Source organism: Canis lupus, chromosome 6 (genome assembly GCF_011100685.1).
Source record: "Canis lupus familiaris isolate Mischka breed German Shepherd chromosome 6, alternate assembly UU_Cfam_GSD_1.0, whole genome shotgun sequence".
NCBI lineage: Eukaryota > Metazoa > Chordata > Mammalia > Carnivora > Canidae > Canis > Canis lupus.
Window position 1 is genome coordinate 77422119 of NC_049227.1, and position 27846 is coordinate 77449964.

The 27846-nt window shown below is 49.6% G+C and overlaps 1 protein-coding gene and 2 long non-coding RNA genes across 3 annotated transcripts; 1 reads left to right on the plus strand and 2 right to left on the minus strand.

The window, feature by feature from the left end:
• Positions 1-162: 162 nt before the first annotated feature.
• On the plus strand, positions 163-24196 carry RPE65 (retinoid isomerohydrolase RPE65). The gene is given in 14 exon segments (NM_001003176.1): positions 163-200; positions 1127-1209; positions 2628-2778; positions 5672-5779; positions 5887-6028; positions 8796-8943; positions 11029-11110; positions 11338-11470; positions 11594-11733; positions 12790-12919; positions 21213-21327; positions 21658-21752; positions 22073-22184; positions 23312-24196. Coding segments are annotated over 14 exon segments (1602 nt in total). The 5' UTR covers positions 163-189; the 3' UTR covers positions 23464-24196.
• On the minus strand, positions 5215-10856 carry LOC119872375. Its single transcript, XR_005360482.1, has 3 exons — positions 10717-10856; positions 8035-8166; positions 5215-5758 (listed from the first exon to the last, which is right to left on the minus strand). It is a non-coding gene; the product is annotated as an uncharacterized LOC119872375 (long non-coding RNA).
• LOC119876335 lies at positions 11057-12306 on the minus strand. Its single transcript, XR_005360483.1, has 3 exons — positions 12063-12306; positions 11690-11796; positions 11057-11609 (listed from the first exon to the last, which is right to left on the minus strand). It is a non-coding gene; the product is annotated as an uncharacterized LOC119876335 (long non-coding RNA).
• Positions 24197-27846: the final 3650 nt, after the last annotated feature.

Consider the following 27846-nt stretch of genomic DNA (forward strand, 5'->3'; position numbering starts at 1 on the left):
GCCAAGGGGCCGCCACGGGAGCGGCACAGCCCGGGCTGAAAGCCGCTCCTGTTCCCGCCTGGGCCGGGGCGGGGAGGCCGAGCTGCCGTCGGGGGGGCGGGGGGCCCGGGGCGCATAAAGGCCGCTGTCAGGCCTCGCTGCCTCCGTCCGCTCGTGCTACCTCGACCGTCTGTCCTGCCCTGGGAGACAATGTCCATCCAGTGAGTATGCCCGGGGCCGTTTCCAAGTGCCCGCGGGGGCCGACGTGAGCGGCGGCTTCGGGGGGCCCCGGGGGGGCGACGGCCTGCTCACGGCCTCGGGCCTCGGAGGGGACACTCTCCTCCTGTTCATGGATTGAAGCAAATACCCAGAACTGGGGGCGACGTTGCCGCAGGATTTTTGTCAACCGGCCTAGGCAGCGGCAGAGGCCGGGGAACTAAGCCCGGGGGGTGGGGGGAGTGAGCTTAGGGGCCCGCCTGCCCCTTGTGCGGTGTGGCACCGGGTGGAGGAGTCTGCGCAGGGTCCCCTCCCAGTCACAAAGTGGGCCCAGAGTGACGAGGCGGGGGACAAAGGCAGGACCCCGGTCCCCCGGTCAGAGACTGTACTGTGGCCCCCGCGGCTGGGGAAGAGCCGAGCAAAGGTGGGGAGCGGGGCACCAGCTGGAGAGGGGAGCGGGGCCGAGGGCCCGGCTTGGGCGCCTCAGCAGTGGGGATGCAGCTGGTCCCAGGGATGCGGCTGGTCCCGGGGATGCGGCTGGTCCCAGGGATGTGGCTGGTCCCGGGGATGCGGCTGGTCCCGGGGATGCGGCTGGTCCCGGGGATGTGGCTGGTCCCGGGGATGCAGCTGGTCCCAAGGATGCGGCTGGTCCCAGGGATGCGGCTGGTCCCGAGGATGTGGCTGGTCCCAGGGATGTGGCTTGTCCCGAGGATGTGGCTTGTCCTGGGGACACAGGCCACAGCAGAGGCCGAGGGGAGGCTGCATCCCCGACATGGGCACAGCGCCCAGGACAGCCCTGCCCCGCAGCCGCAGCTGCTGGCCCCACACCAGCACCCACCCCGAGGCTGCCCCAGGCCCCCCAGCCCGGCCAGTGCCCGGCGGCGTCCTGGGGGCCGACGTGGGCTTCTCCCCGCCCTCGCCACCTTCTCAGAGTGGAGCATCCCGCCGGCGGTTACAAGAAGCTGTTTGAAACCGTGGAAGAGCTGTCGTCGCCGCTCACCGCCCACGTGACAGGTGGGTCTCACCCGGCCGGAGCCACCTGCGCCTTTGGGGGGAGGCCCCTCCCTGTGGCTCCTGGGCCCTGGCACCTGCGGGCGGGGGGATCCATCCCGGGGGCTACACGGAGGGCGGCTGTGCCAGGAACCCAGCTCCCACCATTCGCTTTGCCTCCCTAGTGTAGACATGCTGTGTGGCCGCGATGCCCGGGTTCGAGCCCGGTGCCTGATGTGGGCCTGGCACAGGGACACGTCCTGGGAGCGTCTGTCCATCAGGGTCGGGACAAGTAGGCACCCAGGACACATGTCCGGGGAGGTCAGGGTACTGGGTGCGGGGCCGCGCCGCCTGTGGGTCCCCCTAGCCACGCGGGGCAGGGCTCACGGCAGCCGCAGCGTCCCGCTCGTGGGAACCCCTCATGGGACTTGACGGTGCCGACCTTCAGTTCCCTCACCTCGTGGGGACGTCGTGCAGGTCGCATAGGATGACCCGGGCTTCACCTGGGGCCGCTCTGCAGTCAGCAAGCGCCGGCCACACGCTCGCGTCACCAAGGACCCCGTGACCCACCCGGCACACGCGGCGTGGGCTCGCAGGTCCCTTCCCCCCGGGCCCTCTCCCCTAAAGTAATGGGGGAGCCAGTGCTCCCTGTCGGCCCACGTGACGGTGACAGCGGGCCCGCAGGCCAGCGATGTGCCGTGGGCTCGGCCTCACCTTCTCCAGGTCTCACCCGACCTAGAGGTTCCTATGGAGCCGCCGCCGAACCCGAACTGTAGGAGGTGATCCATGTGTTTAAAAAAAAAAAATTGGTAAGGACCAAGCAGACACGGCGCCCTTCGGAGGCTCGGAGGGCACGAACCTCACCGCTTAGGCCGACCTTTGTGCGGGGCCCCGGCCAGCGCCCTCGCCCGGCGGGAGCCGCTCCCTCGAGGATGGAGGATCGAGGAACGGAGCTCGGTGCGAGGACGCCAGCACCCCTCTCGTCCCATTCGAGTGGTCTCTGCTACGGGAGCATCTTCCCCGAGCGCCCCGTCCCCGCTCCCAGTGCACCCCTCCCGCCCCTCGCTCCATCCAGCTCGATCAAGAGATTTGCGATTCCTCTTAAAAGCGAGATGGCAAAAGAGGCAAACGTGTTGGCATCGGGGACAATCTGTTAGGAGCAGGAACCCGTTTGCCCCGCGATGCTTTTCCTCAGCTCCTTCCAACCTCGCGCCCAGGGTCAGGCACCCCGGGGTGCCCCCCACCGCGTGGTCTCCCAGCGAGGGGGGTCGTATCCGCGGGCACCCAGTGAGGGCGGGCGGCGCAGGCCGCCAACGAGAGCCATCGCCGGCCCCACCGAGGCGCGGAGCTGAGCGGCCACCACCACCGCTGCCCCCGAGCAGCGCCCAGCCCAGCGACGGGCCGGCCGAGCGGCGACGCTCCAGGTGTCCCCTTGGTCGCAGGCAGGATCCCGCTCTGGCTCACGGGCAGTCTCCTCCGATGCGGACCGGGGCTCTTCGAGGTTGGATCTGAACCATTTTACCACCTGTTTGACGGACAAGCCCTTCTGCACAAGTTCGACTTTAAAGAAGGACACGTCACCTATCACAGAAGGTAAAGAGTCCCAGCTCCTCCTCCTGCCGGGCTGGGACCTGGCTCGGCTCCTCCTTCCACGCCCTTCTCAACTCCTCGACCCCAAAAGCTGACTTAGGATTCGCTTCCTGCCAGAACCCACCGGCCCAGCCCGTGGTCCCAGGTCCCCGGGAGCTGCGCCACCGCACAGGTGAAACCAAGAATAGGGCCTTCGGCTCCAACACGCCCGGCCTCAAAGTCTGTACCTACCAGACACCACTTGCCTAGATGGGCAAACATTGCCAAGATGTTACTCTCTAATTCTCGTTTTTATCACCTATAAAATTCTTTTTTAAAAAGATTTATTTATTAATTTATTCATGAGAGACACAGAGAGAGGCAGAGACCCAGGCAGAGGGAGAAGCAGGGTCCCTGGGTCCCTGCGGGGAGCCCGATGCGGGACTCGATCCCAGGACCCCAGGGTCACGCCCTGGGCCGAAGGTAGATGCTCAACCACTGAGCCCCCCCGGGGCATCCCATTGTCATCTATAAAATTCTACTTTAGGGCTCATTACGAGGATTAAATGAGGTACCTGGGAAGCATTAGTAATAATAAGTTCTTATTATTACAGTGACTATTATTAGACCATTGGTTCTCTTGACTCCTTTTTTCTTTCTTTCTTTCTTTCTTTCTTTCTTTCTTTCTTTCTTTCTTTCTTTCTTTCTTTCTTTCTTTCTTTCTTTCTTTCTTTCTTTCTTTCTTTCTTTCTTTCTTTCTTTCTTTCTTTCTTTCTTTCTTTCTTTCCTTTTTTTTAATAATCCAAAAGGTCCCTGGGAAGGAGGGAGGAGTGGCACAAAAGGGAAAGGACCAAATTACGTCATAATGAACAAGAAAGAGAAGTTCTCTAAGTACAGGAGGTTGTTGCTAAAAGGCTCCAAGGCCCAGGCCATCGCTCCAAGCGCCCATTACCACCACCACGAATAGTTTGTCTTATGCTTTAATAATCAGACCTGGGTGATGCTTTGTTGATCACCGCAGGGGTTAGGAACTCCAAGGAGACACCCAAAGGGAGAGCGGGTGGAGGCCTGAGGCCGTCAGGATAACTCAGACTGTAACACAAGAGACATAGATCCGGTCAAACAAAAATTTAGCCAAGAAGTCAGACAAAGGGGATCCCTGGGGGGCTCAGTGGTTTAGCACTGCCTTTGGCCCAGGGCGTGACTCCGGGGTCCCGGGATCGAGTCCCACGTCGGGCTCCCAGCACGGAGCCTGCTTCTCCCTCCTCCTGTGTCTCTGCCTCTCTCTCTCTCTCTCTCTCTCTCTCTCTCTATCATAAATAAATAAGTAAATAAATCTTTAAATTAAAAAAAAAAAAGTCAGACAAAGCTTTCGCATGTTGCCCAAACACCTTGGCACTTTTTCCCTTTTGTGACTTTTGTTTCTTCATCTGTGAAATTTTAAATCTCATTATATGGATTGAGGAAGTGCAAAATCAGATTTTAACTGGCTTCCCACCTGAGAAATCCTAGGAGACATATGGGATAAGGTTGAGGAGTTCTGATGGGGCAAGATACCGGAGTCGAGAATACATATTTTTTTTCTTTATTTTTAATTTTTATTTTTTGAAAACTGGTTCTTTAAAAATAAAACTGAAAAACTACAAGCAAGAGCAATCAGAAAAGAGAAATGTCACAAATTATCAAAATGAGGAGTTGAAAATAGTACATCATTACAGAACAAACAGTTGTTAAAATGATGAGGACTTTTAAAAATGATGCTGCAATAAAGAGATAGTAACAGAAAAAAATACTCAAGTGTTCATTACATAGTAGAAATAATACATAATCTCATAAAGTAATAATCATTTGATGAAAAAGATATAAAGCTACGAAAACTTTAGGGACTGCTCCCAAATATTTCAAAATTCCTAAATCATTATTTTGCATTACATAATTAATGTTAAACTAGCCAAGTTAGGGGCACCCGTGTTACTTGGTCAGTTCAGCGTCTGCCTCCAGCTCAGGTCATGACCCCAGGGTCCTAGGATAGAGCCCTGCTCAGCAGGGAGACTGCGTCCCTCCCCACCGCCCCCTGCCTACCACTCTGCCCACTTGTCAAATAAGTAAATAAAATATTTTTAAAAAAAATAAAAAGACAGGGATCCCTGGGTGGCGCAGCGGTTTGGCGCCTGCCTTTGGCCCAGGGCGCGATCCTGGAGACCCGGGATCGAATCCCACGTCGGGCTCCCGGTGCATGGAGCCTGCTTCTCCCTCTGCCTGTGTCTCTGCCTCTCTCTCTCTCTCTGTGACTATCATAAATAAATAAAAATTAAAAAAAAATAAAAAATTAAAAAAAATAAAAAGACAAAACTAGCAAAATTAAACTTTCAAAATGAGGAAAAAACAGGAGTGACATAAAGGAGGTTGAAAGGACTATAATTTGGCACACCAGCTTTTGTATCTCTCGCTTCCGTGTGAGGTTGACGGGTTAGAGGCCACAGGAAGGGTCCACGGAGGCCGTGTGTGACCCACCGTGGAGGCTGCGTGGTGCGAGGCGGAGAAGCTCTAACCCAGCTCCCTCCCATGTGCCCATCACTTGACTTCTCCGCTCGGACACGGCAAGTCCAAGCCAGGAGCCTCCAGTTCCTCATCTGCCACTGTGAAGTTTATCTTATAATTTATCTTATAATTTATCTTATAATTATCTTATAATATATCTTATAATTTAAGTCTTCATACATTTAAGCTCATAGCACACGGCCTCCTTCTCTCTTAGTCACCCTGAGAAAGTGGCCAGACCACACCCTTCATTCTTCCTGGTGTCATTTATGATCCCGACTTCGTGAGGACACACAGGAGGACCATTCTCAGCTCCGTGTGGGCCGCACGGGTTGCCCCTGCCCATGACCCTTTCCCATGTCTCCGTGTCCTTCAGGTTCATCCGCACCGATGCTTACGTCCGGGCAATGACCGAGAAAAGGATCGTCATAACGGAATTTGGCACCTGTGCGTTCCCAGATCCCTGCAAGAATATATTTTCCAGGTTATTGAAACTTGACTGCATGTTATTGAATCAAGACATTTTACATTAGCCCTTTTCTTTCACAGCTTGAAGGTTACTGGACTGAAAAACTCCGTTTGCTTCTGTAGGTTTTTTTCTTACTTCCGAGGAGTGGAGGTCACTGACAATGCCCTTGTTAACGTCTACCCAGTAGGGGAAGATTACTACGCCTGCACGGAGACCAACTTCATTACAAAGATTAATCCTGAGACCCTGGAGACAATTAAGCAGGTAGGACGAAATGCTCAGGCGACGTTGCTCAAGAATTTAGAATTTGCAGTTTAGATTTAACTGCAATTTTGGGGAAAGCTCATGAGGGCCAAATAGATTGTCTCGCTGCCTTGCTTTGTCATCAACTACTAGCCATGTGACACGAGGCACTCTTTATCTACAAAATTTTAAATATTTATTTAATATTATATTAATATATTATATTATTAATATATTGTTGATATATTATATATTAATATATTAATGTATATTATATATATTATATTAATATAATATTATATGGGTTGGAGGAAAACCTTATAAGATGCCTAACATGTTCATTCATTTATTTGTGACACAAATATTTATGGAGTCCCTTCCATGCATCAGAACTTCTACTAAAGGCAAAGGAAACATCAATAGGTAAGACAACACGGATAGGTCAAAAATTGGGAAGCTGTTTAGCTAATGGGAAGCTACTGAAACTTTTTACTCAGAGAAATGGTATAAGCAGAGCTCTGCTTTAGGATATTTGATCCGGAAGCCAAGCATAAGCCGTAGGGGAGGACGAAAGAGATAAGGGATAGTTGGAGACAGGTGAGGTGGAATTTAAGGCCAGAACTAGAAATTCAGTGTAGTAGAAACAGAAAGGAAAATAGTCCCAACCCTGGGTCTCAGGGTCACTAATCTGTAATTCTCAGCAGACTATTTATTAAGGCTTAACATATCCTCTCGATAGCTCTTTCTTGTTTTTAATGTGCGTTTGTGACCATATAAGCGTATATGTGAGCTCACGTGGAGAAGACCTGAAGCTGAATCCCAAACCACTCATTCAACTCTGATAAGTGAGTCTGTCCTCCCATTGCTATGGTCATATGACTGCACCTGTAAGGCTCAGGCACAGCTCCAAAATAGCCTTTATTCGGGGGCCAAGTCGCATCGTGAGCATCACCGCGCCTTGACGTCATATAAAAATATGCTCAGAAAAATTTGAGATTTTTTTTTGAGATTTTTAAAAATTACCATTACTAAAATAGGCTCCTAATCAGTGCCTTTGCCCCTTTGTTGCCCCCAACTTCTCTGATTCGGGAGAAGCAAATTTTCTAAAAGAGGAGTGTGAATGTGTTACTCTACCCGAGGCTCCCACGGTTCCCAAGGTAAAGTCCACCCCGGGCTCTGCTGGCTGGCGGGTCCTTGCTTCTCTTCTCCGCCACACTTTTCACAGCAGCCACGTTCAATGACTAGTCATCTCCTGCCAGCACCTGCTACTTCACAATTCAATGCTTGTGCATTAGGGATCCCGCTCCTGGAACACCTGTCATCCTCTCCACCTGGCTAATCTCTGCTCGTCTCTCACGCATCCGTTGGGCACTGCCCTTGAGAGCCCGGCCTAATCTCCCAGTGTGGGTTAGATGACCCTTCTCTACAGACACCCTTTGCCTTTGCCAGCAATGCAGCATGTTATACACCAGCTTACTGGCCTAACAGTGCTCTCAGATAGAACTTTCTACCACTGAGGACTTGGAAAGTGGCTAATGTGATGGAGGAACTGAATTTAAAGTGTTGTCTAATCATAACCAATCCACCTCAGATTACGTATGGCTACCACACTGGACAGCACCAGTCTAGACTGCAGGGTTTTTTTAAAAAAGATTTTATTTATTTATTCATGAGAGACACAGAGAGAGAGGCAGAGACACAGGCAGAGGGAGAAGCAGGCTCCATGCAGGGAGCCTGACGTGGGACTGGATCCTGGGACTCCAGGATCACACCCTGGGCCAAAGGTAGATGCTTAACCGCTGAGCCACCCAGGGATCCCCATAGACTGCAGTTCTCGAAAGCGAAGGCCGTCCCTCTTCTCCTAGACCCTAGCACAGCGATAACAGAAACTCAAAGAGCACTTGAGAATGAATGAATGAATGAATGAATGAATGTCTTGCCTATTGCTTAAGTAAGAATGCTAAAAACTTCCCTTTAAAACAAACTCTCCCTATAACAGAAAGAATTTTGTTTAAATAAATACACACCTCATCAATTATCCATTCAATAAATCTGTACTGAGCAGGTCACAGGAGAGATTCTCGCACTGATGTTGGCAGCGTGTGGCTCTGTAGCCTTGAAGAAGTCACGTGACCTCTCTCGGACCTCAGCTTCTCTTTCTGTAAACAGATTTATGCTAGATTTGTGATTTTGAATTTCTTATGAGACTCCAAATTGAATTAAAGCGCTAAATCTTCTCTCCACAAACATTTGCGTGTAATTCCAGGAGATTCATGGTTCTCCTGAAGTGTATTTAGGTTGACTCTATACTAAGTCGAATCCTGGGGTTTCTTTCGGTTCCAGACTTCTACTCTGTGCAAGCCGCTGGATTTGGTGTCTAGGGACTACTCTACAAAATTGCCATTTTTGTAAAAATAAAAATTATTGTACATCTCAGCAACTTCACACAACTCATCTAGTACAATAAGGGGGATGGAAAGAAATCCGAGGATTCAAATGATCAGTTTGAGGACAACCCACATGTGCAGAAGGAAAGTAACTAAGCAGAACTGTGTATGACGATCTCCACGATTTCCGAGGTGCGGGGCTTCAGCACGAGGGTCAGAGGGAGCTCTGCACCGAAGATAGGAATTCAGGCACCCTTGAACGAGGGTAGAGACCAGAAAGATGGAAGGAAAGGGAAAATGCTCTTTGGGTGAGGGTGCAAGCCGTGTTCGGTGAGACCTGGGGACGAAGGGGTAGCAGAGTCTTCCTCCTTCCATGGACGACACCTCTTCTCCTCCCGCAGGTTGATCTCTGCAACTACGTCTCTGTCAATGGAGCCACCGCTCACCCCCACATTGAAAATGATGGGACTGTTTACAACATTGGTAATTGCTTTGGGAAAAATTTTTCGATTGCCTACAATATTGTAAAGATCCCTCCACTCCAAGCAGGTCAGTTTACCAAGTTGACTCGTCTTAGATCGAGTATCGATACTGTGAGAGAATTCCTGGAAACGCGGGGGTTCCTGGAAATGTCAGGAGGGCACTATCCACGCGCAGTTAAATGGCTCTCAGATTGCCCCTGCCCCAGCCCACCAGGGACCAGCGCGCAGGAGCACCCGAGCACAAAGTGACAGCTTGAAAATACAGAGAGCAAGGGGCCAAGTCGTATTCCACAGCGTTTTGAGAACGTACTGCATAGGACTACTTGCTCGTGCAAGGGTCAGACTCAAATTCAGGAAGTGGCTATTGAGGGCCGACTCCTCCGTATGCCAGGCAGAAGTAAATTTCTAAACAAACGTGTCAGTGTGCAGAGTAGCACACGCACAGGTATGAGAGGGTGCTAAGTGGTTTGCGTGTGTGTGATTCCCAAAGACACAAACAAATCTATGAACTCATATTAGGAAGGAGAGAACTCTTTAGAATTCTCCATTCATCCTCCATTCATTGCCAGAAGATTTGATAACCATCTTGGTAAGAGAATTATTTGTGTGTGTGTGTGTATAATTATATATATCAGAATTATTTGAATATATATTATATATAATAACAGAATTATTTGTGTATATATATAATTATATATATCAGAATTATTTGAATACATATTATATATAATAACAGAATTTGTGTGTATATATAATTATATATATCAGAATTATTTGAATATATATTATATATAACAGAATTATTTGTGTGTATATATAATTATATATATATCAGAATTATTTGAATATATATTATATATAATAACAGAATTATTTGTGTGTATATATAATTATATATATATCAGAATTATTTGAATATATATTATATATAATAACAGAATTATTTGTGTGTATATATAATTATATATCAGAATTATTTGAATATATATTATATATAATAACAGAATTATTTGTGTATATATATAATTATATATATCAGAATTATTTGAATATATATTATATATAACAGAATTATTTGTGTGTATATATAATATATATATATCAGAATTATTTGAATATATATTATATATAATAACAGAATTATTTGTGTATATATAATTATAAATCAGAATTATTTGAATACATATTATATATATCAGAATTATTTGTGTATATATATTATTTGAATATATATTATATATAATAACAGATTTATTTGAAAATATATATGTGTGTGTGTATATATATATATACACACACACACACACACACACACACACACGTGGATCTCTGTTTCGTGTTACATAGCATGGTTGTCAAGGTGTAGTCCCTGCACCAGCAGCAGCATCACTTGGGAAGCTGCTGGAAATCCAGAGCCCCACCTGTGGTTGCCGAAAAGAGGAATTCTGGGTGTGGGCCTGCAGTTAGTATTTTAAGAAGCTCTTCACGTGATTCTGATGCGCGCTAAGGTTGGAAGGCCACTGACATAGTAGTCAACAAACTTTAATGTTAAGAATTACTCGGGACGCCTGGGTGGCTCAGCAGTTGAGCGTCTGCCTTGGGCTCAGGGCCTGATCCAAATTTCAGGGATCGAGTCCCACGTCGGGCTCCCTGCAGGGAGCCTGCTTCTCCCTCTGCTTATGTCTCTGCCTCTCTCTGTGTCTCTCATGAATAAATAAAATATTTTTTTAAAAAAGAATGTACGGAACGGAGGACACAAACCCATGTACAGCATACTTCACAGGCAACTTGAGAGATCACGAAAGGCATTTTGACCCCACTAAAGTCTTGCCTTACTCACCGGCAGCACCTACCACTTCCAACTGTGAGATGCGACCCCACTGTCCTCTGCCCGTCACGACACGGTTTTGAGCACACTTTTCCAAACCTGCTGCTGTTTGGATTTTCCTGGGTGACCGCAGCTTCCCGGGAAGTTTCCCTAAGAAATGCCAATGACGGAGAAAATGAAAAGAAGCCCTAAAAAAACAAATAGCCCCAAGATCTGCAAATGTATTTCTTTACTTGCATAAGCTGTTCTAAATGCTTTGTATTAAAAGAGAAAGAAAAAAAAAAAGAGGCTTTTCCGAAGCCTTTTAAAACCGCTTTATTTCAGACAAGGAAGATCCAATAAGCAAGTCCGAGGTCGTCGTACAATTCCCCTGCAGCGACCGATTCAAGCCATCGTACGTCCATAGGTAACTTGAAGGCCCTGCTGTGAATCTTCAGGAAAACTCAAGTTTAAAGATCTGCTTTGCCTACCTTTGATACCAATCCCGATCACGACATTTTCTTGCAGAAACCTAGATTTAAATGTAATTAATTTCACGTGGGCACCGTTGATTCCTACCCACCGTGCACAGATTTCTTTGTGGTTTGAGAATCAGCCCCTCCCGTTCACAAGTCTCCTTGTGTCTCTAAACAGTTTTGGTTTGACTCCCAACTATATTGTTTTTGTGGAGACGCCAGTCAAAATTAACCTGCTCAAGTTCCTTTCTTCGTGGAGTCTTTGGGGAGCCAACTACATGGATTGTTTTGAGTCCAATGAAACCATGGGGGTAAGTCGGGCATTTACTTGTCACGCTTATGATTCTGAAGAAGGTGTTTCATAGTGTGCACTGTTTTCCCTTATAAATGCATCAAAACCTTTTCCTCACTTTTTTTTTTCCTCATTTTTCAAGGTTTGGCTTCACATCGCTGACAAAAAAAGAAAAAAGTATCTCAATAATAAGTACAGGACCTCTTCCTTTAATCTCTTCCATCATATCAATACTTACGAAGACAATGAGTTTCTGATTGTGGATCTCTGCTGCTGGAAAGGGTAAGAGAGGACATCGGATAATGTCACATCTCCGGTCGTGCCTAGAAATTAGGGCCCCTACATCTAAAAAAAAAAAAAAAAAAAAAAAAAACTCAGAAAGCCAGAAGTGTGCTTTGGTCGCAGAGTATCATTGAAAGAGCAGTCGGGAGGGTAGGAGGTAACCAGAAGCGCTCACAAAGTGAACGTGGAAACCATGGTTAATGATTGAAAATTGATCGGGTCTGTGAACCCGACCTGGAAATCAGGTGCTGTATGACCTGATAAGCGAATGTGACCTTAACTTCACTGCACCTAGACAAGATCCCTTGGGGCGCTTGACGTCTGCTCACTCTGGGTTTGGGAGAAAGAGGCACGCTTGCTTTCCCGTGAAGACCAAGTCACCAGTGGCCCCTAGTGACGTAGATGAAAGGATAAAGGGACACAGGACAGAGGTCTCCAAGGCTGCTGTCGCTTGAGCATCTCCGCGAGGCGGCGTCCTTTGCTTGCCTAGGTTCTCGTGCTGCTTGGAGAGGCGTCCTGAGCCGAGTCTGGCTTGGGGGGTGAAGAGCAGACTCGACGGGATGAGCACTGGGTGTTATTCTGTATGTTGGCAAATGGAACACCAATAAAAAATACATTTATCATTAAATAAATAAATAAATAAATAAATAAATAAATAAATAAATAAATAAATAAATAAATAAATAAATAAAGTAAACCCTTAAAAAAAAAAAAGAGCAGACGGGCTGGGCCCTGGGTGCTGCAGTGGGTGGGGGTCCGCCTCCTGGCTGCAGCCCAGCTTCTGCTCTCGAGGCCGCTGACCTCCCGTCCCTCTGCCGCTGCCCACGCCCCTTGGCTCACTCCTGCCCTCGCTTGCTCACTCGCTCGACAATAAGCAAATCAATCAAAAAAATAAAGTAAAATAAAAATAAAAATGAGCAAATCAATACACCACACACACACACACACACACACACACACCCCAGAGCAAGCAGGCACCCGTTCTTTTAAAAGACACGGATCATCCGAGATTATTTGCGATTGTCTGTGCTCACGTCTGGCTTTTTATTTTTGCAGATTTGAATTCGTCTACAATTACTTGTATTTAGCCAATTTACGTGAGAACTGGGAAGAGGTGAAAAAAAATGCCAGAAAGGCTCCGCAGCCTGAAGTTAGGAGATACGTGCTTCCTCTGAATATCGACAAGGTAAGGGCCTCTCCACGGTCTCAGACCCATCGGGCGCCTGCGCTCCCCGGGCCCGCCCGCCTGCCTTCTGCGCATACGTACGACCTTGCCATTTCGGAGCTGGAAGGAACTTTAAAAACACGCTCGTTCAACTCCCCTCCCCGAACGACGAGGACCCTGGGGCTGGGAGGGCGACGCGACTTAGCCAGAGCCGGCTGCAGCTGCGCCACAACGGAAACCCGGGTTTTAATGGTGAATCTGCGGTTCTCTCATTTGCAACGTCCTTGCAAAGCGTATTTCCCCAGTGAGTAGAGCAGGCCACGGATTCCTAGGACCCTCGGCAGGGATACACGTGATTTAATTTAAAGAACTTGAAATTCCAAAGAAACGAAGCGTTAAAAAGTAGCCCCCGCAGGGAAGTCAGGCCATTATTGTGGTTTTGACAAAACTCCTAGAAGTATCGGTGGAGGATGCGCATCCTCAATGGCCTTCGGCCGTCACCGTCTAGTCCTACTTTCTCTCCCTGTATTCAGTGGCCGTGTCTCTAGACTCTTGGATTAGCATCAAGAGGTCTCAGAGTGGTAGAAGGCCAGGCACCACCAAGGCAGGCGTGATTCTCACGAGAGGTACGTGAGCGCTCCCTGCCATCCGTGGGCGTACAACACGCACAAAGCGGGTGAGGCAGGTGCACGGAGGGTAAGTGTCCCCGAGGCCACACAGGGGTGGTGGAGAAGCAGCCCAGTTTAGGGGGAGATCGCTGGGCTCCCAGGCAAGCTGGTGAGGTCTCCGCAGGGTCGCAGGGGGGGGGGGGGAACGTGGAGGTGGCGCCTGGGTAAGCAGGTAGATGAGCTTCCAGACGGCCCGGGGGAGCAGGTAGATGAGCTTCCAGGTGCCCAGAGGATGCAGGTAGATGAGCTTCCAGGTGCCCAGAGGAAGCAGGTAGATGAGCTTCCAGGCGGTCAGGGGAAGCAGGTAGATGAGCTTCCAGGTGCCCAGAGGAAGCAGGTAGATGAGCTTCCAGGCAGCCCGGGGAAGCAGGTAGATGAGCTTCCAGACAGCCCGGGGGAGCAGGTAGATGAGCTTCCAGGTGCCCAGAGGATGCAGGTAGATGAGCTTCCAGGTGCCCAGAGGAAGCAGGTAGATGAGCTTCCAGGCAGCCCGGGGAAGCAGGTAGATGAGCTTCCAGACAGCCCGGGGAAGCAGGTAGATGAGCTTCCAGGTGCCCAAAGGAAGCAGGTAGATGAGCTTCCAGGCGGCCCGGGGAAGCAGGTAGATGAGCTTCCAGGTGCCCAGGGGAAGCAGGTAGATGAGCTTCCAGGCGGCCCGAGGAAGCAGGTAGATGAGCTTCCAGGTGCCCAGGGAAAGCAGGTAGATGAGCTTCCAGGCGGTCAGGGGAAACAGGTAGATGAGCTTCCAGGCCCCCAGGGGAAGCAGGTAGATGAGCTTCCAGGTGCCCAGAGGAAGCAGGTAGATGAGCTTCCAGGCAGCCCGGGGAAGCAGGTAGATGAGCTTCCAGGTGCCCAGAGGAAGCAGGTAGATGAGCTTCCAGGCGGCCCGAGGAAGCAGGTAGATGAGCTTCCAGGCGGTCAGGGGAAGCAGGTAGATGAGCTTCCAGGCGGTCAGGGGAAACAGGTAGATGAGCTTCCAGGTGGCCCGGGGAAGCAGGTAGATGAGCTTCCAGGTGCCCAGGGGAAGCAGGTAGATGGGCTTCCAGGCGGCCCGGGGAAGCAGGTAGAAAAGCTTCCAGGTGCCCAGGGAAAGCAGGTAGATGAGCTTCCAGGTGCCCAGAGGAAGCAGGTAGATGAGCTTCCAGGTGCCCAGAGGAAGCAGGTAGATGAGCTTCCAGGCGGCCCGGGGAAGCAGGTAGATGAGCTTCCAGGTGCCCAGGGGAAGCAGGTAGATGAGCTTCCAGGAGGCCCGAGGAAGCAGGTAGATGAGCTTCCAGGTGCCCAGGGGAAGCAGGTAGATGAGCTTCCAGGCGGTCAGGGGAAGCAGGTAGATGAGCTTCCAGGCGGTCAGGGGAAGCAGGTAGATGAGCTTCCAGGTGCCCAGAGGAAGCAGGTAGATGAGCTTCCAGGCAGCCCGGGGAAGCAGGTAGATGAGCTTCCAGACAGCCCGGGGGAGCAGGTAGATGAGCTTCCAGGTGCCCAGAGGAAGCAGGTAGATGGGCTTCCAGGCGGCCCGGGGAAGCAGGTAGAAAAGCTTCCAGGTGCCCAGGGAAAGCAGGTAGATGAGCTTCCAGGTGCCCAGAGGAAGCAGGTAGATGAGCTTCCAGGTGCCCAGAGGAAGCAGGTAGATGAGCTTCTAGGCGGCCCGGGGAAGCAGGTAGATGAGCTTCCAGGTGCCCAGGGGAAGCAGGTAGATGAGCTTCCAGGCGGCCCGAGGAAGCAGGTAGATGAGCTTCCAGGTGCCCAGGGAAAGCAGGTAGATGAGCTTCCAGGCGGTCAGGGGAAGCAGGTAGATGAGCTTCCAGGCGGTCAGGGGAAGCAGGTAGATGAGCTTCCAGGTGCCCAGAGGAAGCAGGTAGATGAGCTTCCAGGCAGCCCGGGGAAGCAGGTAGATGAGCTTCCAGGTGCCCAGAGGAAGCAGGTAGATGAGCTTCCAGGCGGCCCGGGGAAGCAGGTAGATGAGCTTCCAGGCGGTCAGGGGAAGCAGGTAGATGAGCTTCCAGGCGGCCCGTGGAAGCAGGTAGATGAGCTTCCAGGTGCCCAGGGGAAGCAGGTAGATGGGCTTCCAGGCGGCCCGGGGAAGCAGGTAGAAAAGCTTCCAGGTGCCCAGGGAAAGCAGGTAGATGAGCTTCCAGGTGCCCAGAGGAAGCAGGTAGATGAGCTTCCAGGCGGCCCGGGGAAGCAGGTAGATGAGCTTCCAGGCAGCCCGGGGAAGCAGGTAGATGAGCTTCCAGGTGGCCCGGGGAAGCAGGTAGATGAGCTTCCAGGTGCCCAGGGGAAGCAGGTAGATGGGCTTCCAGGCGGCCCGGGGAAGCAGGTAGAAAAGCTTCCAGGTGCCCAGGGAAAGCAGGTAGATGAGCTTCCAGGTGCCCAGAGGAAGCAGGTAGATGAGCTTCCAGGTGCCCAGAGGAAGCAGGTAGATGAGCTTCCAGGCGGCCCGGGGAAGCAGGTAGATGAGCTTCCAGGTGCCCAGGGGAAGCAGGTAGATGGGCTTCCAGGCGGCCCGGGGAAGCAGGTAGAAAAGCTTCCAGGTGCCCAGGGAAAGCAGGTAGATGAGCTTCCAGGTGCCCAGAGGAAGCAGGTAGATGAGCTTCCAGGCGGCCCGGGGAAGCAGGTAGATGAGCTTCCAGGTGGTCAGGGGAAACAGGTAGATGAGCTTCCAGGCGGCCTGGGGAAGCAGGTAGATGAGCTTCCAGGCGGCCCGGGGAAGCAGGTAGATGAGCTTCCAGGCGGTCAGGGGAAGCAGGTAGATGAGCTTCCAGGCGGCCCGGGGAAGCAGGTAGATGAGCTTCCAGGCGGCCCGGGGAAGCAGGTAGATGAGCTTCCAGGTGGCCCAGGGAAGTAGGTAAATGAGCTTCCAGGAGGCCCAGGAGCTGTCACAGGAGCAAGAGCTAATGGAGAAAGGCGAGGTCGTTGGTGGGGCTGGCACTGCAGCAGCATAGACGGCATGAGGGCGGCTGAGGCGCGGGGGGGTGGGGAGGGCTGAGGTGACACCGGGTACGCGGCCACCACCGGCTGAGGCCCACATGACGCCCGACGGTCGAGTCCAGTGAGGCCAGTCGTGGCGGTCAAGTCACAGCGCTCCTTAAATTAAGGACATGAAATCATTTAACTCGAATATCCCTCACCCCGCTCTCTCCGCGTCCGGCAAGAAGGAAAGGGACGGATGCTCGTAAATGCGCAGTGGTCGCTGCCCGAGGAAGACCCGCCCGGGGACGCGTGGAGAACTTCGGTGTCTCGTGTCCCCGAGGCCCTGCTCGCCTCCTCCCGGCGTCGGGGGCTCCACCCCAGCAGGTGCTGGTGGTCCCGGTGGGGCCATGCGGAGAGCAGCACGGAGTGTGGGACCGTGAGGACGGGGACGGTGAGGGTGAAGGGGTGGACCTTTTTATTTTTTAGGATTTTATTTATTTATTCATGAGAGGCACAGAGAGAGAGGCAGAGGCACAGGCAGGGGGAGAAGCAGGCCCCATGCAGGGAGCCCGACTCGGGACTCGATCCCGGGACCCCAGGGTCATGCCCTGAGCACCCCGGTGTCCCCGTGAGGTTGACTTCAAGTCAGACGGAGCCGGGCCTGCGGTTCCGCTCCGCCCCGTGCTAACTGGGTGATCTCACCTTAAGTTTCCTCTTATCTATTAAGAGCAACATTAACCTCCTTAAACTTCCTTCTCTTTGCATCCGTCCTCCGGGCCTGCTGCGGCCGCTCCGGGAGTGGACAGACATCAGTCATTAGAGCCCTGGACACAGGGTAATCCTTAAAGTCAGCGTCAAAACAGGGTCACCAGGGGGCCCTGGCGGTGAAGGCCCCGTGAGGCCCACCCGTGGAAGGGGCGACGCCGAGATGAGGCTCAAGAAGGGGAGCAGAGCCCGAGGGGGCCGCAGGGCAAACAGGGCTCCGGGACGGTTAGGGCCGCACAGCCGCCCCTTCCTGAAGAGGCCGAGCGCCCGGACATGTGGGAGGAGAAAAGATGGGCAGCCCCAGCAGTGTGGGGCGTGTCACGTACAGAAAGAGCCGGGGGGGGGGGGGGGAGCAGGGGGGACGGGGGGGGGGCAGAGGGAGGGGGAGGGGGAGCAGAGAGGCCTCGCGGAGCTAAGAGGGGACGAGCCGCAGATGGCAGGTGCCACTTGCCAGCAGGTGCATGGGGACGAGGACTGAACCCTCCCCCCCCCCCCCCCGCCCCCGCCAGATCTGGGGCCCAGGGCCGAGGGGGAGGGTGACGAAGTGGGGATTCCAGGCGCCAAGGGGGAGTGACTGGCAGGCGGTGAGCAGCGCCGGGGGGTCCACAGCTGGGGAGCGTGGCAGTGGGGGAGCGGCCCGCGGTGGTGGGAGGGGACGGGCTGGAGGGCACAGGGCGCAGGGCCGCCTGGCTGCTAGTTGGGACCGGCGGCGCCTGTCAGATGTGGCTTGTGTCATTCTGCGCGGACGGCCGTGCCCTCACCTGGTCAAGAGCCAGAGTGACGGGGAAAGGCAGGGACCCGAGGTGTCAGCCCCCCGGCCGTGTGAACCCCATTCACCCCCCCTCACCGCCCGGGCGGGACTGCTCAGGCCTTCCTGCGTCTCAGGTGTGTCTGTGCAAACAGGAGGACACCACCTACGTCGCTGTCACCGGCCGCTCTCACACCCAGGGCCCGGTCGGCCGTGCGCCTGCCTTGCTCAGTCCTCAGCCCCGCGCAGTAGCCTCTGGTCCCCGCGGGCAGGTGCAGCCCCTGGTCCCCGCGGGCAGGTGCTCCCGTGGCCGGCCCGTGGGACGAGTGTCGTGGCGCCCGGGCCGGGCCCAGAGGGCGAGGTCCTCAGAGGTGGAGTGACAGGCTGAGGCACTCGTGTGTCTGCTGGAGAAGCGGACGCGGGAGGGGACAACGCGGGGCTGGCCTGCAGGGGAAGCCGGGGCCACACCGCGTGTGTCCTGCCCAGAAATTCCAACTGGGAACGGGAATGAAGTGACACGGGGAACTTCAGCTCACACGCGCGTAGATGGCTCGTGTGACACAGGCACGTGATGCGTCCCCGCCCCAGTGCCACAGGGCACCTCGAGGCCCCGTGTCACCAAGTCTCGCAGCGTCCCCTTCGTCCCACTTGCTCTTGGCCCAGCCCCGTCCTGCGAATCCTCAGCTGCCTCCTCGGGATTCACGGTCCCCCCCAGGAGGCTCCGCTCTGTCCTCTTCTCAGAGGCTCCTGTCTCCAGGCTTTAGCTTATTCTTTATTTTATTTTTTCACCTTTTTTTTCTTTGAACCAAACCCCAGCTCTCCCGAGGATGTGGGGGCTCCCGGCCACTCGCCCAGCCTGGGGCCAGCCGACCTGGGGTTGCCTCTGCGCTCTCCTGCTCCGGGCCTCCGCGACCGGCCGGCCTTCCCTCTGTCCATCCTTCCCTCTGTCCGTCCTTCCCTCCAATCGTCCTTCCTTCTGTCCATCCTCCCCTCCATCCTTCCCTCCATCCGTCCTTCCCTCCGTCCATCCTTCCATCCATCCTTCCCTCCATCCGTCCTTCCCTCCGTCCATCCTTCCATCCGTCCTTCCTTCCCTCCGTCTGTCCTTCCCTCCATCCACTCCTCGGATGCAGCCTCGTGGCACGCACGTGTGCTCCCCCGCGTGACCGCAGTCCCTGAACCACCACCCGGCCCCCCTCAACCGCCCCCCCCCCGAGTCCTGGTCACTCTGCCCACCCATCCCGGGCGACGCTTCCCACAACCCAGCCTCTCAGGGCCTTGACCTCATCCCCTGACCTCATCTCCGTTCCGCGCCGGCCACTCGCTCCCCCTGGACCCTTGACCCGCGCGGCCCGTGACTGTGGCTCTTCCCTCGGCTCCGTTCCCCGCGGGGCACCCTCGGGTCCCCCCGTCCCCAGATCACTGGCCCTGCTGCACCTCCCACCAGAACCCTCCGGCCCCGCGACCTTCCCAACACGGCCCAGTCCCCTGAGGACTTACTTTTCCTCACCATTTCACTGAAGTCGCATCGTCAACAGCTATGATCCTAGTCCCCGTGTCCCCCGGCTCGTCCTGGCCGTTGGCCGCCCCTGCCGCCCCGCAGGCCCTCCCTTGTTGGGCTCAGCTCCCGCCTCCGTCCGCCTGTGCCTCTCGGGGTGCAGTTAAGGGCCGAACACAGCCTGTGAACTGGCCCATCTCGGAGCCCGTGAGCACCGGCCCACGGCCACATTCCCGACCTCATCACGCTCCCACTTTGCTAGTTGAGAGCTTCTCGGCCTCCTGGCCTCGACCTTCCAACACCTCCCGCCTCCACACTGCACCCGGCTGATGCCTCTGCTGCCCACTCCATGGAAACAACCGAAAGAAATCCTAAACCCGTCAGGTGTCTGCCGCCGACTCCAGCCCCCACCCCCAGCATCTGTACTCGGCGTGAATCATCTGTCGTCGCCCAGAACTGGTCCTCCCCAGTCTCCTCCCGTCCCCCCTGCCCCAACACCAGGCGGGCAATGCTCCCCGTTCTCCGTTATCACTACCTCCCCTCCCTTCCGTGGGCTCCTTCGCGTCCTGCTATTACTTTGCCCCCTTACACAATCCTTCTCTTGACTCTTCCTGCCCCCCGGGCTACCCGCACTCCTCTTACGCACCCCCAGAGGGGAGGGCGCCAGCGCTCGGCCCTCCGTCCTACCTTCTGTCCCTACGTTCATGCCCTGGGTCAACACTCACGCTTCAAAGCCACCTACGTCTGCATTTTCAATGTGCCTTGCAACGTTGGCTCGTGTATGGCCCTGCCAGCTCCATGTCTCCCTCTGGGTGTCCAGCAGACCTCTCAGGCTTAATGCGATGAAATCTAAATTTCTCCTCTTCCTCTGCCAAAAAAAAAAAAAAAATCACGCCCACCTGCAGTCGTCCCCATCTTTGTAGCAACAGCTCCAACCCTTCATTGTTCAGGCCAAACACCTCGGAGTCATCCTTGACTCCCGTCTTGGTTTCACGCCTCCTCCTGACCACCTACTGAAATTATAACTCACCAACCCTTCAAACCGTTGATCCTCCTAACTCTGCTGTATTTTTTCTTCCCATACACTTTATTAATTGATATTTATTGTTGATGCTCCCAGACTAGAATGCAAGCTTCATGAGTACGGGGCCTCTGTTCTCTGAATTATCCCAAGTGTCTAACATAGAGTCTAGTACAAAGCGTCTACTCAAGAATTTGATGCCTGGTGTTAACAAATGTGCTCTTCGAAAGAGCTCATGGTACCCATTCCTTTCATAAATCATCTGAAAACCACCAGGCAGGGTAAGGGAGTGACAAGAGACCTTCGGCAACATCTGACTCAGTAGTTCTCCTTTGTATTTTTTTTTCTTCTCGACAACACAACTGTATGATTTCTTTCAAGCAAGATCAGAATCTATCCGAACTCTAAAGGAGATAAACCCTGTAAATGAACCCCTCGAGCTTGAAGCCTTCCGTTGTTCCACACAAGCCCCTCCTCAGAGCCCTACGTTTTCTTGAGGGCAATCTCGTTGTCCCCATGTGAGGGCCTAGAGGTTACGGGACAGCCGGTGACAGGGGCTCAGGAGGCTTTCCCGCGCTAGCTGCTGGGCTTGCCTTCCTATAGCTTTCGTCGGAAGGACATAAGAAGGCACGGACGCGGGAGACAACACTCAGAGAGACTTTCCCCTCCTTCTCACTGAGCTTTCTGTCCTCCTTTCTCCCTAGGCCGACACAGGCAAGAACCTAGTCACCCTCCCCAACACGACGGCCACTGCAACTCTGCGCAGCGACGAGACCATCTGGCTGGAACCTGAGGTTCTCTTCTCAGGGCCTCGTCAAGGTGAGGTGATGTGAGAAAGGGAGAGTGAAAGGGAATAGAAGGGAAGGGAGAAGAAATGTGGGGGAAATATCGGAAAGGGAGACAGAACATGAAGACTCCTAACTCTGGGACACGAACTAGGGGTGGTGGAAGGGGAGGAGGGCAGGGGGGTGGGGGTGACTGGGTGACGGGCACTGAGGGGGGCACTTGGCGGGATGAGCACTGGGTGTTATTCTGTATGTTGGCAAATTGAACACCAATAAAAATAAATTTATTATTAAAAAAAAAAAAACTGTCCCTCCCCGTCCAGAGACTGACTGGGTTTTCCTAAGCACATCCTCTATTTTGTAGCCTTTGAGTTTCCTCAAATCAACTATCAGAAGTATGGCGGGAAGCCTTACACGTACGCGTATGGACTTGGCTTGAATCACTTCGTTCCGGACAGGGTAACCGCTCCGTCTTACCTAATGCTAGAAAAGTAGTTTGAGGGATCCCTGGGTGGCGCAGTGGTTTGGCGCCTGCCTTTGGCCCAGGGCGCGATCCTGGAGACCCGGGATCGAATCCCACGTCGGGCTCCCGGTGCATGGAGCCTGCTTCTCCCTCTGCCTGTGTCTCTGCCTCTCTCTCTCTCTCTGTGACTATCATAAATAAATGAAAATTTAAAAAAAAATTAAAAAAAAAAAAGAGAAAAGTAGTTTGAGTCACACCCTGGTCAAGTAAAGCACATGGACGGATTAACTGGTTGATTGTTCCTTCTCACAAGCAGCTCTGCAAGCTGAACGTCAAGACTAAAGAAACGTGGGTATGGCAAGAGCCCGACTCATACCCATCAGAACCCATCTTTGTTTCTCACCCAGATGCCTTGGAAGAAGATGATGGTAATGAAAGCAATGGATGTGTCTGAACCCTTTCTTTTCCTTGGAGTTCTCTATGTTAGTGTGTTAGAGGAGGAGTCACAGCGATAACCCCCTGCTGTTCTGATATGAGCCTTAACGTAATGCAGCACGGAAGAACTTAAACTTATTTGAAAAGAGGTGTCCTCTTATGGCCAATCTCATTGATTACTCATGGAAAAATGTTAAAGCACCATCTGGTGTCCTGATGGAACATCCATGTTGCTCTAGAAGGAGGGATGGATGAAGAAAGAACAGCATGAGTTGTAGGGTTTTGCCTTTTCTGACCTAGGTAAATTTCTGGAAGAGAACAGAGTTCTCAGGAGAGAAATGGGGTATTGCAACAGATCAAAGAAAATGAGAATGAGGCTGGGTGACCCGGCCTTGGGCTGCTGCTTTCAGCAAGCTGGACCTCCCGCCTGTACCACAGCAGCTCAATTACAAAGCATCAGTCTTTGTTGACTATTGAGTAGCTGGGGCACGAAGGTAGATTATATCCTCTGGGATTAAAATATGGAACACCACCGAGGAGTGAGTAAAATAAAGTATTATGGAGCTATTTCATGCTACATGATTTTACATAGACAGCCCATCCAGACAAAACTGCAAAGGTTTGCTCCCATTTTGTTGGAAGGAAGTAGGCTTCTAGCTAGGTCCTGGAGAGTATAGGATTCATCTACTTTACTGCTTTCAAGGTCTTTTAATATGTATTTTTCATTTGAGTGTCACAATACTTTTTTTTTTTTTTTTGGCAGTAAGCTATGTTAAATCTTATGTTACAGATAAGAGCACAGACCCACCCATCAATAAGAATTAATGAACATCTACTATGTCCTAGTGATTATAATAGGTTATTGGGATACAACAGTGGATAAGTCAGATATGGTCACTCCCTTCCTGGAGTTTATAGTCTAGGGAATATAAAGAGTTTGAAAGACCCCCTCAGGTGGTCACATGGCCAGATGGTGGAAAACCCAGAACAAGATATTAAATCATACGGTTTTCTTCATTTGTCAATGTAATATCTCCTATATTATTTCAGTGACATTTAATCTATGGTTCTGGGATTTTTTCAAATTTTAATTTAACATTGCTTTACTTTTGATTAACAGGTGTAGTTCTGAGTGTGGTGGTGAGCCCTGGGGCAGGACAAAAGCCTGCTTATCTTCTGATTCTGAATGCCAAGGATTTGAGTGAAGTTGCCAGGGCTGAAGTGGAGATTAACATCCCTGTCACCTTTCATGGACTGTTCAAAAAATCCTAAGTACATTCTAGCAAATTATATTTCTATTGACAAAGTCAAGAAAAAGTGAGGTCTGCAATCAAATTCTGTTCAATTTTAGCCTGCTGTATTACATGGTTTTAACTTGCAGATGCACACGATTTTGCAATATTTTACAGAAAGCACAGAGGGTAGCAAGCAATTCCTTCTAAAAAAAATGAGATTTAGATAATCATAATTTCTTTGTGATACAGGCAGACCATAACTAAAAACTCTTTTATATATTTAGCAATCTAATAGACAACGAATGTAGATTTATTAAACTTTCTTGTTCCTATTATGAAAGTGTATTTTAGGTGCCCATCTTCTCCAATTATTTTTTAACATTTAAAAGCCAAAGTTCTCTACACCTGATTGGTATGTGGCTTTGCTGAGGCAAGGCGGTACCATGCAAAAAGGCTAAATTACTAAATGTCAGACCAAACTTTTTCACAAACCAGGGACTATCATCTAAGAGTAATCCCAGTAATTAGTATATGTATATGTATGTGTATATATACCTAAGTGTATGTATATGTATATATATACACTCCTATTATTGTTACAAGATTCTCAAGCTTTATGACCTTCAACACTTCCATTTAATATAGGCAATTACTGATTATTTCTGATTTTACAATAAGAAAGCCTCTCTCTCTAATCAACTGACAACTTAATCTCTGTGATGTTATTTGATTAGAGCTATCTATTAAAAGCTTACATAACATCAAAGCAATTACACAGAGTAATGACTAATTTTTGAAATAACTTACACATAAAAAAAATAACTTACACATAATTTGTACTTAAAATCAGAGTATAAGATCATGTCAGGAGGTTATACTATGTTGTCTCATATTTAATTATATTTAAGCACTGTGCAACCAGCTGACCCAAGTGAAAGACAGAAAAAGAGAAAATATTAAAATTAACATTCAGATATTAATACATTTTAAATACTCTTATTTTTAAAATTATTCTCTTATTGCTACATGTTGAAAAATGGAGATTGACAAATAATTATATTCTCTATCTTAATCCTGGTATGCATTTTATGCTAAGTAAGAAAATTACATATATCATGGTATTTAAGATAATCAGCATTGTGTTTGACTAAGTAAAAATAGCTTGAAGGAACAGACTGACTCGGGTACTTGATGCACCCATTAGATTTCTTTATTTAGATAAAATGCAAACTCATTTTTAAAATTATAAATACTCATTGAAACACACTTCTCAAAGAAAATTTAAAATTACAGAAAAGTAGAAATTATAAAGTAGAATCATACAGAGCCCATCTAAGCTCAACTACTATTAAGACTAGGTACTATTCTTTTCCATCTTTTTTCCTTCCATAGTTAATGTAATCATTATTTCATTGTGGCTAGTTCTTAGCTAGAACTAGAAATTTCACCAAAGAAAAGAAAATGCCAGACAATCACATGGAATGGGTGACCATACATAAACACCAGCCTGTTAGTTTTTGTCCCTAGACATGGCATATGACATAATTCCACAAAGAAGGCCATTTATCCATTTCTTTTAAAAATGCAGAGGATAAATCACTGAATAATTCCTAAGTTTTGTGCTTAATAAAATCTTCCAATTTAAGAGAATTCCTAAAGCTGCCCCTTCCTACATTTGCCAGCCACTTCCTGCCTTCTTCCCATTCATTTTCCATGAAGCAAGCCTTGCAATTTGGTGTGCCCAACTTTCCTTCTTTTGCAGGATCCCATTGTGAGCACTGTGCTCTGTGAAGATCACCACAGTGTTTGTTAAGATAGGGGAGAGGCAGATCTAACTAACATCCTGCCAACATCATTTCACTATATAATCATTGCTAATATTATGCCAAGAAGGCTTAGGAGCTACTTTTAAGACCAAAAGTGGAACATGGGCTTTACAATTTTTAATCAGAATAAGGAAGATTTAGGTCAGGCAAGAGGGACTAACTTAGAAATTCAGATTGAAAAAATTAAGGAACCTGCTTTCTAAGAACCAGAGCTACCCATTTGGAGCATCTAGAGAATCATATCCCATCTACAAACAAATAAATCCAGTTTAAGGAAAAAAATCAACTGAATTAAGACAAATAAACCTGTTCGTAGTAGTTATTTAAAAAAAAAGTTATTTGAGACTTTTACTTTTTTCATTTTTATCATCTTATATTTGTCATAGTCAAGTCAATAAAACTTTTGAAAATACCATCAAAGGCTAATTAAAAACTGGTAAATGCTGTATGGCAAACAATCTAGACAGAGTCCCTGTGCTATATTCTAAACCAGAAAATAGCAATAGACAGCAAAGCCAGCCTACTTTCCAAGAATTCTGTGACAATATTATTCCATCATCCCACAGTCTGGCTAAAGAATAAAATTCAGTGCTTTCTTCTGTAAACTTGATAGGAAGAGTATCAATAATTAGGGATTAGGGGGCAGCCCGAGTAGCTCAGTGGTTTAGCGCCGCCTTCAGCCCAGGGCGCGATCCTGGAGACCCGGGATCGAGTCCCATGTCGGGCTCCCTGCATGGAGCCTGCTTCTCCCTCTGCCTGTGCCTCTGCCTCTCTCTCTCTCTCTCTCTCTCTGTGTGTGTGTGTGTGTGTGTGTGTGTGTGTGTGTGTCTCCCATGAATAAATAAAATCTTTAAAATAAATAAATAAATAATAATAATAATTAGGGATTATAAGAAAATATGCTCTTAAAGAATCTCTAAAGAACATCCCTAAGGAACAAACCTGGTAAAATTCAGCGTCGGTGGGAAAACAATCTCTGAAAGATGGGAAGAAAGGAAACTCCCACTCTTTGACTGCCTTTTACTTTTAGAGAAAAGTGAAAGTCACTCCCAATGCTATACCCATCATGGTACTTCCTGTACCATTTTCAAGATGAGGGAAGGGAGGTCAAGTTACTTTTCTAATGAAAAGCAAAACTTAAACCAAGTCTAAACCTAACAGTTCCCCTTGAAAATTTGGTTTCTGATACCTTCTGAAATATTTCTACTTATTGAACATTTTTATTTCAAATACAACCACTATCATACTACTTAGTCATCAAGTCTGAGTGCAAATAAAATCTTTACCTGGTCAGGAACTCTTACTATTGATTAGTAGGCACAAATGTTTCTTAAATAATAGTGACCATATAGCAAGTATTTATTATGCCAGGGATTCTACTAATCAATCTCCATGAAATCCTATGTGTAGATTTAATAATCCTATGTTGCAGGTGAGGAAAGTGAAGCTCAATAATGTTAAATATCTTAGCCAAGTTTCCGCACAGAATGGTGATCTAATTCCAAATACTATCTGTCTCTGTTGGACACAGTGAACTACTACTTGGAGGTGGTTCACAATTTCAACATTAGATTACCACATTCTTTTGGATGATATCCAAAAAGTAGACATGCAGGAGATATTTCCCAATTCATTTGGAGCCCAGTATTACCCTGATAACAATTCCAGACAAAAACATCACAAGAAAACTACAGAACAATATCACTTAGTAATTTATATGAAAAAAAAAAGTGGTCAAAAAATACTAGCAAACCAAATTCAACAATTCATAAAAAGGACCGAATCAAGTGGAATTTATTCTAAAAATTCAAGGTTGGCTTAACATCCAAAAATTAATAAATGTGAGTGACTGGTCTGAGTGGCTCAGTTAGTTAAGTGTCCGACTCTTGATTTTGCCTCAGGTCATGATCTTAGGGTCTCGAGATCCAGCACCGAGTCAGGCTCTGCACTGGGTGTGGAGTCTGCTCAAGATTCTCTCTCTCTCCCTCTGCCCCCCACCCCACTGCTCACAGGTGCACATGCGCTCTCTCTCCCTCTCTAAAAAAGAAATCAATAAATGTAATGCACATATTAATACAGTAAAAGACAAAACCACACAATCATCTCAGTAGATGCAGACAAAGCATTTGAAAACATTTAACAACTCTTCGTGGGAGAAACAGAAAAAAGCATTACAAGTAAAAAGGAATTTGTTCATCCAAATAAAAAGCATCTATGAAAAATCCACAGTTCACATGATGCTTTATTATGAAATATTGAATTTTGCCTCCCAAGATCAGGAGCAAAAGAAGGATGCCTCTCTCCCCACTAGTACTCACATTGCACTGGAGCTTTTAGCCACAGCAATTAGACAAGGAAAAGAAATAAAATGTAAAAGGAAGAATAAAACCATCTCTGTTCATGGATGACATGGTTTTGCATCAAAAACTATTAGAATCCATCAATTCTATCAAAACTATTAGAACTAATAAACAGTTCCACATAGGTGCAGGGTACAAGATCGGCATACTAGAACGTGCACAGTTGAGATTATGGAGAGTTTGCAGTAGGGGATAGGACATCAGAAGGAAAGCCAAGGAAGGGTGAAGGAGAAC